Raw genomic sequence first — 11,925 nt, forward strand, 5'->3', positions numbered from 1 at the left:
ACTACATGAAAATGAAAATTAATGAATACACTGTGTTCAGTAATTTACCTGATAACACAGACCTCAGAAAAATACTTTATGAGAGCTTTCATACTTTTATAAAGCTGTCTATAATGAAAATTAATTAACTAAGGATTTTTTTGCCCTGTTAGGGTGTGGCCGAGTTATCCGGAGTGCCGGGTTATCGAGAGCCGAGTTTTCGAGGTTCTACTGTATTAGTTTTTTGTATTAAATTACCATTCATATGCAATTTAAAATAATAAATAGCTTTCAAGTTAAAAGACAGTAGTAAAGTAAATTGTTCTGTAACATTTTTTAAACAGTAATTAGTTGTACAAAACAAAATTTCATCCTTCTGTTGGATGACTTGACCATTATAATCTATTGGATCATTATCATATAACAGTGATGGTAAATCTTTTTTCCAAAGGTGGGTCAAATTGAATTCAAAATTTATTAACTCCACATTGCAGGTCAAATATTTAATTGTAGTAATTAATTAAAAATAACATTAAAATGCTTATAAATTTTACTTTATTTAACTTTTTAATTTATGTGACAGAAATAATAATCTATATAAGTAGAAAAATGATGATAATGTGATTATAACAAATTATTTTCTTTAATGGGAAATCTGCTGTTGTTTATTCAATCATATTTTTTTTCTATCTATAGTTCATAAGTGTGCTTTAAGACCTTTCACAACAGCTTTAGGACTCCATTTTTACACTACATAGGCAAAGTTTTGAAATATATCAATATTTTTTTTATAAAAAACGTAATTCTTTTTAAACATTTAATATGGGGTACCTTGAAATCACATGGGAACCTGTGACTAATGGCTCACAGGTTCACCATCACTGTCATATAAGATAAAGCACATCTTTCAATATATAAGAGCTGATTGGTCAATTTTTGAGCCTATGTCATTGGATATAATTTACATTAAAAGTATTTTAAATCTAATTTTTTGAAGTTTATTTTAGCATTTATTGTTATTAATACAATAGTATTAGTAGTAGTATTAGAATTTGATAAATAAAAAAAAAACAAAGTAATACAATTTAAAAATTTTGTTGTTTGATACCTATATTGTATTTTTAACAGTTATAAAGTTTAGGATTTTACATCTCAATATTTTATGTTTTTAATTTCACTGTTTAAATATACCTTTAATGAACTGCTAAAAGAAATAAAACATAAAAAACACAATTTAAATGTTTGTGATCATACCTTCTAACTGCATGCCAGCTCTTGATGGCCACTCCATAGGCATTTGGTCTACATTGGTGTAGGTTATGCAAAGATTTTATTTTCATTCTAGCAATATTCTGAAGAATATATGTTTCTTTTAGTTATCTGCATGAAATTTCAGTAATATAAATATTTGCAAATATTTTGTTGTTTTATATATATATGTCTGTGTTGGTCATTTTTAACTTTTTAAAATATTTTATAATTTACAGTTTTATAAAAGTGGAAGTGTTTAATGAACTTCAACAAAAAGAAGTGTATAATGTGATAGCTACCATACCAGGACAATTTGAACCAGGTAATTACAAATATAAATTTGTTTTTTGGTGTACTAAAAAATTTAAGAGTTTATCTTTATATGCTTTTGCAAAATTATTAAATTGAGAAATAAGGTGGTTGCATGTATAATTGTTCTTTAATAACTATTGGATCTGTAATAGTAAGATGAGGCAGTTTTGTGTGAATTTGTCATAGCATTGTCATCTTTATGCTATTATGTCTAGTCTTGTGATGATGTAGTAAATGTAGATGGTGAATTCATTTATTTCTTTAGTCCAAACTTGAATTCATTCAATTTGTCATGATCTTTTTGTTTTTTGAGAAAAGTGCATGCATTATTCAAGTAAATATAGTATATTTTTGAAAATTTATAAAGAGGTTAAGCCTGATTTATAATATAATTTATTACCTTACTATTTAAGAATTTATTAAATATTAGAATAAACAAACTTTAATCACTATTACCTTGTGGATTTCTCCATTACAGTAGAGCGTCATTTATCCGAAAGTTGGTTATCCGAAAGAATTCCAGTCGGCAAATTTAAATTTTCGCTAGTGCTGTGGTGCTGCAATCTTTGGCTATATCTTGGGCTACTCCAATATTTTTTTGGTTGGTGTGTGTGTTTTAGCTGGCAGCACTGGCACTTTTGTGTGGTGTTTTTCTGAGGACTGTGTGTGGTGCTGAATCGAACGTTTTTGATACTAGATCAACTTCTAAAGTATATTTTTTTTTGTTTTTATATTTTTCAATATATTTATTTTGTTTGTACAAAATAAAGAAATAATTTTTAATGATACAATAGCCACAATTATTATTTTAAAAAGTTTACATTAGGCTTAACATCGACAAAAATTCAACACGAAGCGACACACAACGGAGAAAAATTTCAATATGGGATAGGTTAATATATTTTTTCGTACGTAATCGGTTATCCGAAAAATAAGTTATCCAAACAACCCCATTCCCCAATTGATTCAGATAAACGACGCTCTACTGTATTTTCAGTTAATTTTTTGCATTATAATTTGTTATAAATAACAATTAGCACATTATTCAATTTCCATTATTATATTATGTTATACATATAAAATCAATCTTCAAAAAAATTAATGCAAAATACAGTAAATCTAATTATTAATTTTAAAACAATCTTATAAAGAATTTAAATTATAATTTTAGGTAGATATGTAATTATTGGTGGTCATCATGATTCTTGGACCAATGGATCTGCAGATCCTGGTACTGGTGTAGCTGTTTTATTAGAATTATCAAGAGTTTTTGGAATTTTGATGAAAGAAGGTTAGTAAATGTTGAATAGATATAAAATTAAATTGAAAATAGTACATTTATAAATTATATAATGCAACATCAATCTGGGCAAATTTAAGTCAGGTTTGATATGTGAATTAAATCATTTTTCTTGAGCTGTTTTTCAGTTATTACAAATTTTGTAGTTATTTTTACATCTACTTATTATTAGTATTATTGTTATATATATTGCATTTGAATGTGATTGAATTTGGAATAAATTATCTAAAAATAAATGAAGTATTAAAATGTTTTTTATGAAAATAATATAATCGATATCACAAAAGTAACATTTTTAACCTATCAGATTGTAAAATTCAAATGCATATTATTGTGACATTATCACAATGCCAGACTGCAATTTTCAATCATGTTTTAATTTTAAACAATTATACGAGTTTTAGTCTAGACCAGAAGTTTGTATATAATTAATTAGGGTCTTTGTCCCTAAGCTTTTCATATCTGTTTCAATTTTCATCTATTTAATTCTATTCTTGAGATTAATGAAAGATAGACAGACAGTGGGAATGCATAAATCTGCAGTCTGAAAATTGCAGCCCAATAACATTATTAATAATCTTTATAGATTTTATGAAGTCAGAGGATGAAGGATCTGTATTTAATACTATGGAATTTGACAGCTTTAAGAAACTATCCATCTAGAAAATCTTTATTCATACACAACACAAACTGTTTGCTTTTAATTGTACTTAAATAAAACTGTTTTATTTGTCTACATACTATTAGATTATTGTATATATTTTTATGTACTTAGCGTAATGTGCTTTTTTTTAAAAAAATTCAAATATTATTTTTAATTTAAATTAAGTTCTTGTTCTGTTCTTATATTGCAAATATCTGAAAATAAAAACACAATTTAAATGTTTGTGATCATACCTTCTAACTGCATGCCAGCTCTTGATGGCCACTCCATAGGCATTTGGTCTACATTGGTGTAGGTTATGCAAAGATTTTATTTTCATTCTAGCAATATTCTGAAGAATATATGTTTCTTTTAGTTATCTGCATGAAATTTCAGTAATATAAATATTTGCAAATATTTTGTTGTTTTATATATATATGTCTGTTGTGTCATTTTTAACTTTTTAAAATATTTTATAATTTACAGTTTTATAAAAGTGGAAGTGTTTAATGAACTTCAACAAAAAGAAGTGTATAATGTGATAGCTACCATACCAGGACAATTTGAACCAGGTAATTACAAATATAAATTTGTTTTTTGGTGTACTAAAAAATTTAAGAGTTTATCTTTATATGCTTTTGCAAAATTATTAAATTGAGAAATAAGGTGGTTGCATGTATAATTGTTCTTTAATAACTATTGGATCTGTAATAGTAAGATGAGGCAGTTTTGTGTGNTAACTAAAAAATGAAAATTAAAAATACATACAAAACATAACACAAAATCAAATTAAGTAAAATTACAAGTATGTATTTGTGCTTGTTTGACTATAGTTCTAGAGGGTATACCTGAAATGTGCCACAGGTGCTGTGTTGCCAGTCCCTGGTTTACAGTATTATGGAGAAAACTACAGAAGCACAAAAAAGATTTTATTCTGATTTGTTTTTTTTTAATATTTTGAAATGCAGCACAATTTAATTAATGTGTTCAATTTGTTGTCAGTTGAATATATTTTGTCATTTTTATTTTAAAAATTGAATACATTTTAGGCTGGAAACCAGGTCGCTCATTAATTCTTGCCAGTTGGGATGCTGAAGAATTTGGCATTACAGGATCTATGGAATGGATTCAGGTGAGAGTAAAATATTCAATTTTTCTACTTTAATAAGTTTTATAGATATTGGTACCTAAAAATATTTATTGAATACTTTTTTGTTACTTTTTAGGATCATGCTAAGGAACTGTTTCAAAGAACCATAGCATATATAAATGTTGATATTGTGGTTACAGGTAAATATATTAATCCTGGTGATTCATTTTCTTATTACTACTTATTAATATTCTTAATTATTTTAGTAATAATTAAGAATATTTATATTAGCAACATGAGCTTTTGAAATTATCACAAAAGTTTTGTAAAATAATTATTTTTATATTTATAAAAAAAATTGGACAATATTTCATGTTATGGCAAATATAAAGAATAATTTATTTTTAGCATATTGTAATTTAACAAAAAGCTTATTAGTTTGCTGATTGATTTTACAACTAGTTACATTAGCTAATCAAGGAAGTAACAAAATTAAATAAGCATATTCTGGATTGAATTTGGAATAAATTAAAAATTAATTTGATTTTAAAGATGAATAATATAAAAGTAATACATGATTTTAAAATTATGCAGTGTTTTTTTATAACTTTTTCTTTTTTGTAAGTATTAAGTGGGTCTTTTTTCCATGTTCACCATGAGTTTGACCAGATCCACAATGGAGATGTCAGGTGATAGACAAAATCTAACATATCTCAATTAAACTAACCACAAAAATTTTTTGAGGACTGGCATGGACTTAAACCAAGGTCCTCCAGATCAACAAGTTGCTATATATATTTTCATGTTCTACTCATTGTTAGTTGTTCTGAAGATGATAATTTACTGGAGATTTATTTAAGAAGGTTCTCTAAGAGATTTTTAGCTAAATATTTTCATCTTGGGCATTCAACTGTCAAAGTGATTTTGGGTTATTGAAGTTATTTTATTTATAATTACTAATATTTACTTTAATGTAAAAATATATTGGTTTTGATTTCATGCATTTTGAATGTAAGTAATAAAAAGTTGGAAACAGTTTAAAGTGTTTTCTACAGCTTATATATATATATATTAAATGACAAAAACAAATGATTTTTTTATGATGATTAACTTTGCAAGTATAAATATAATAATTTTAAGTAATAATGATCCAAATCAAAAGCATTGCAGATTATAGAAATTTCTTGAAATTTTAAAAATAGAGTTACTAGTAGAGCATAAATAGCAATAATTTCAGTTCCTCAATTACCAAGAAATTACCTTGTAATATATTCTGAAACCATGTCTTTCTTTATTTGAATAATTTATTACTACTACTAGGTGCTTATACAGACACTTGGCAATTCTGTCAACTTTTATTCAGGAATTTTTTTTATTTGCCCATATGCGTTTCGGGCTCAAGCCCCTCTTCCATCAGCACATCACTTCCTGGGATATGCATGACAATTGAAAATACATCATATTTTAATTCAATTTAAACTTTTTGTGAATAAAGAATACTCTCCATACACTAAACATCTCAAAGATACAATCTCGTTCAAATTACATTTAGATATTTCTTAAATCTCTGTTCTTACTCCTAACATTTTCCAAAGCACAATTTACATATTGGTCTATTGCACAATAAACACAAATATAAGTTTTCTATACTTCAAAAATTAATTCATTGTAACATGTATAATGTACCATTCATTTCCTCTAAATGTCGACAAAAGAGAATCTTGAGCCTGAAACACGTCTCAGCAAATAAAAAAATTCCCAAATAAAAGTTGATGAGAGAATTGCCAAGTGTCCGTAAAAGCACCTAATAGTGATAACAAATTATTCAAGAAATTACCTGCAGAATTGGAAGCAGACATTGAAAGAAAATAAAACAAATGCATTAAGAATTCCAAAACAAAACTGATAAAAATTGAAGAATGATTTGACTTATGATAGACACTAATATGGTAAAAGTAAATCAACTTGTTCAAACTATAAATTTTATATATGCATATGAAAAATACATTAGAATTTTTATGTCACATTCTGAAATATTTTCAGTTTACTTTAAATATATATTAACTAATACTAAATTAATGTTTAGTTAAATATTTTGTAGTTCTAACTTTTTAATGTTTAAAAACACAGAATGAAGGAAACAAAATAACAATATCAACAAGAAATGAAATTTTCAATTTTAATAGAAATTAATACAGTAGATCCTCAACCTGTTTGTATTACTGAATATTTTGGATTATTCAAAATTTTTTTTTATGTCTTTTATGCTAATTTGCAGTATTTTGATATAATATAGTTGTATGAACCCATGTATGACTTTACACTAGTCATCCTGACCTAATATATCTTGACCATTATTTAAATAATTTACACGCATTGTAAGATTTTATTGTAATAATAGTTCTATAAGAATATTAATTCATTAGTTTTTGTAATTTCTAATAATAAAATTTAATTTCAGGTAATTATTCATTACAAGTGTTAGCTAGCCCATTGTTACGACAAGCTCTTAAGGAAGCATCTACAGATGTATCTTGCCATGATCCAAATCATCCTGGTATGTCATTATATGATATGTGGAAGCTAAGACGACCACAGGACAAAAATAGTGCTAACAGTATACCATTGTAAGAAATTAATATTAAATACTACACAAAATTTTACAGTAACTCTCAGTATAATTGTTTCTGATTGATTAAAATTTATTTCATAAAAACTTTTTTATTTTTATTAATATTACAGTTTTACTTTCATTAATTTTATATCTAGCTTTCTTTATGATTTATTTTCTTTATTACATTAAATACTTTAAAAAAATAGTTGTTATAATAATTAATCAGTAGTACATGACTGTCTGATATATTAGTTGTATAGAACATTGTTTTCTAAAGTGCATACCCCATTAGTATGTGAATGATCTTCAGAAGTACTTGGCAATTTTTGATGCACTTGGCATCACTATGTACAGTACCACTGATGCATAAAATCATTATTAAAAAAATACTGTAGTAACAAAGTATTTCAAATTTATATCTTTCATATGAATTATTTTAAGTTGTGATAAGTGCTACATTTGATTAGTTTATAAAAAAAATTTTTACAATTAACACTCAGTACTTAAGAAAATTAAAACAGGGATACACAGATATTTGTACAACACTGGTATAGATTTATATATAAGTCATCAACAGCATAGTTAATAAAACTAATAGAAGTATTAGAATCATTTTATAAATAAATATATATATATATTATATTTGATATACATATATATATATATCACAATAAAACCATTTGTGTGTGTATATATATATCAAATGGTTTTATTGTGTATACTTTTTGTTGTAATCAAGTCATTAATGCTAGATTATTTTGGGCTATATTTTGATTATCTAATAATAAAATTTGGTAATTTAGACTAAAGATAAGTGGTTATGCTTCCATCTTACACTAACTTTAATAATTATGTTAATTTAAATTTAACAATTTAGAATATTCTAGAAAGGATTGAGCTGGAACAGAACTTAAACCAGCAATTGTGTTTACCATGCAGATATATTATCCTGACTTGATTACAATAATCTTCAGACTTGTTTACTCATGTACTCAAAAATTTTTTCATATATGGTTTTTTTAAGAATTGATATTCCTGGATCAGGAAGTGATTTTGTTGGATTCATATCAGGATTAGGAATTCCTTCTGCCCATTTGCAGTTTGTTGGAAAAGATATGGTAAGTTGTGTATATAAAATTTGAATTTGAAATATAATTATCAAAATGATTTTAACTTTAATAAATAAACGCCATTTACATTTTTAAACAAATTTTTAAAATCAATCCTATTACTCATACAATTTATAGACATCTACTTAATCCAAAACAAACCACAAACAAATCTTGCTAATGCAATCTTCTCCCAAGCTGAATGTTCTAAAACCCAATTAATACATTTGTTCAAGATTATGCAAGACAATGGAATCAACAAACACTCCATGTGTATCAATTATACATTAAGTAATAATAATAAACACTCCTACTTAAACTTTTATCTTAAAAAGTTGTTTTCAATAAATTTCCCTCTCTAAATATTAAGTCTTAGCGGACTATTTATAAATTTATATTTAGAAGCTGCACAATTGACTACGCATGTCATTTACTTTAAACTTTTTCTTATTTAATTTTTTTAGCAATTATTATTTATTTATAGTCTGACTGATGAACAGTAAACAATGAAAGAGAAATCATTTTTGATGAATAATTAATCAGTCTCATTGATAATTAAGTCATGTGACTTGACAATTGTAATGCTAATTTGCTATGATTTCTTGCTCTTTTCATTACAGTAGACCCCCCTATAACGCTTAGATACGTTGCACGCTAACTGAAAATTACGTTGTAGGAATGATTAAATACATGAGCCAATCGCAGCCCGATAGGTGGGAACTTTACGGACTAAGGCTGTTTGAAAGGTTTTCTTCTATAAAATTAACCGATTCTAGACTAATTCCACTCAACATTTCCAAAACACGTATAATTTTTTGGGAATAATCCGTATAAACTACGCTATAAACAAAAAATTATAGGATTACTTACCGAGTGTGTACCNTTTTTATACTTCAGAATGTATCAAACGCATACTACTAATATATGTTAAATAACATCTAAACATATGCATTCATAAATGTAAAGTTTATTTTTTACGATGAATTTCCTGGCTCTTCTGAAATTCTTGATTTTTGCGATAAAGTCGTGTAGTTTCATTTGACGCTTTCTTTTTCTTTCCTTAAGCAAATGTCGGTAGCAGAATATCGTATTCAAAGTCCATTGTTTTGCTTTTGCACCCCTTTCGAAATTTTGATCATTTGCTACAATTTTATCAAAGATTTCGGTTATCGTTACCAAACTTTTACTAAGGAAATCTGTAGAGAAATTCTATGGGATCTTCGTTTTCAGAATCTCTATTTTCCAGTTCCTTGTTCTACCAGTTTTTGAACGTCGTCGTTCTTAAGACTCTCACCAGAAACCCGCAGTAACTCCTCAATATCCTGCTCGTCTACATCTCCTAGTCCTGCTGTATTGATTAAGTTGACAATTTGGTAAACTATACTCTCTTATCGTCGAGAATTGCTGGATACCTCCAGCCGTGCCTTCTTTTACACTCCGTTAATGTATTTATCAATTAATTCTTGCGAAGCAAAGTCGATGTTGCCTATGACATCCATTTTTCCATATATATATATATATATATATAGATATAGATAATATAATTATAATATGTTACATTTATTTTTTCTCTACAATGAAAGTTTTTCTACTCAAGTTGTTTTAACTCAATGAATCTATTTTTTATATTTATGATTTTTTTCAATATTGTTTTAGTTTCTGAAAAAACATAATAGTGAAATACAATTAGAGAAACAAAATAAATATATCTTTGAGTGGTTAAATTCAGTAATTTCTATTACTTATCTAAGTTAATTGGACAAGAATTCAAAGTAATATGTAAGAAGTGTTTAAATATAAGAAAAAACAATGATATATGGTGCATAAAAATTAATACAGTGGTACCTCAGGATACGAAATTAATCCGTTCCGAAACTGAGATCGTATCATGAAAATGTCGTAAGGTGGATTATCTTTTCCCATACGATTACATGTAAAACCAAATAATTCGTTCCAACGCGAAAAACATACTCAAATTAAAGCCAAGTAATACATTAAAAAAATAACTGTAGTAAGAAAAACAAATGAAAAATGCGAACTAATGTAACGTCGTATGGTGAGTTTTTGTTCGTATCGTGGAGCAAAAATATGTTTGAATTTCATGTCGTATCCTGAAAATTTCGTTTGCTGGGGCGTTCGTAACCTGAGGTACCACTGTATCTGTTATTTCAATTATTGAAGGCTGTCAAAAACTTTTTTAAAATACAAATTTAGTAAATGATCACAAAGAAAACAGTTCTAACAGCTTATAATTGATAATATAAGTCAGAAATAATTTGTTTTGATTAAAATAAATCTTTGATGAGCAAGGAATATAAAACCACTTTTCTTTCTGTGATAGAACTTGAAATTACATTTATTGAAATTGTTTTTCAAACAGGAAACAAAATTTTATTTTAAATATTATTATTGCATTCAACTCACCAAAAAACCTTATTTTAACACCAGCAGGAGTTTAATCTTTCATGTGGACTTGGATAAAATTTTTGTTTTGTTTTAAATTGGGTTTTTTATCAAATTATATGTCTTCTTCAGGTCTTACATCTTTTGTTCTACTTTGGAATGAATTGTGGTGAGATTCAAAATCTTGTTTAATGTTCTTAGTTATAAATATTTACATATTCCATTCATATATAATATCCATTTAAACTCATAAATAGCTATATAACATTGATTTAAATATCTAAATATTTATACTAAGAACATCAAATATGATTTTGAATTTCACCATCATTCATTTCAAAGTTTGAAATATTATAGCATATTTCTTCAAATTCCAAAATAGAATAAAAGGTCTGACCTGAAGTAGACCTATAATTAGGTCAAAAACATTTGCCCCAAGTCCACATGAAGGATTAAACTCCTGCTGGTGTTAAAATAAGGTTTTGTGAGTTGATCAAACAATCCAGCTTGCAGAAGCATTTGGTGAGCCATTGATTCATTCAAAATTCATAAATTCATTTATCTCATAACTTACATTAATGTCCTACATTTAAATTTATGAAATTTATTTTATTAGTTTTATGCAATATAAAATTTCAATTATCTTGAATTCTGTCTTGTATTAATTTTATATTTTACTAGCTGCAAGGACCCGCTTTGCTGGGTTTTTATTTGTATGTAATATAGTTTTTTTTATATATAAAAGACTGTTTTTCTAAGTAATCTAGCTGGAAGGACCCGCTTCATTGGGCAAAAAGTAACGATAGTGAAGATTAAGATAATTACATTATAGCCAGTCTTACCCGTTTTCACAGAATGCAAGAATTAGGTCCCCCGTTTCCAGACTAATTAGAGAATTTTTACGTCCAGTCAAACGAACTATTTTTAATTTGATCAATTTTCTGGAACGTTCATAATCGTTCTATAATCGAACCAATTCAAATTCGAATTTAAAACGGTTCGAACATTTTTAAAATCGAAATAGAAAATCTTCGAAGTCAACCACTTTAAGCCCCCATATCTCCCGCACCCTTACAGCTATCGAGACACAACCACCATAGTGCATGAATGGAGACTTGGGGCTACTACTACATACAAACACCATTCATGTGCGATGTGTAGTTTTGGCTGAAAAGTGAAATATAGGGACACACACATCCATTTATATATATATAAAGATTTGGA

General features: G+C 26.8%; 1 protein-coding gene across 1 annotated transcript in view; it reads left to right on the forward strand.

Annotated features, from left to right (window-relative positions):
- Positions 1 to 11,925, forward strand: part of LOC111623650 (N-acetylated-alpha-linked acidic dipeptidase 2-like) — a 25,274-nt gene that overhangs the window by 8,491 nt on the left and 4,858 nt on the right. The window contains exons 10-15 of the mRNA XM_023366310.1: positions 1,467 to 1,552; positions 2,714 to 2,833; positions 4,535 to 4,617; positions 4,712 to 4,775; positions 7,037 to 7,202; positions 8,214 to 8,307. Of these exons, the coding sequence (XP_023222078.1) occupies positions 1,467 to 1,552; positions 2,714 to 2,833; positions 4,535 to 4,617; positions 4,712 to 4,775; positions 7,037 to 7,202; positions 8,214 to 8,307 (613 nt within the window). The remainder of the gene's footprint in view (positions 1 to 1,466; positions 1,553 to 2,713; positions 2,834 to 4,534; positions 4,618 to 4,711; positions 4,776 to 7,036; positions 7,203 to 8,213; positions 8,308 to 11,925) is intronic.

This window comes from Centruroides sculpturatus, unplaced genomic scaffold (assembly GCF_000671375.1).
Source record: "Centruroides sculpturatus isolate CEXI.00-Female unplaced genomic scaffold, Cexi_2.0 scaffold176, whole genome shotgun sequence".
NCBI lineage: Eukaryota > Metazoa > Arthropoda > Arachnida > Scorpiones > Buthidae > Centruroides > Centruroides sculpturatus.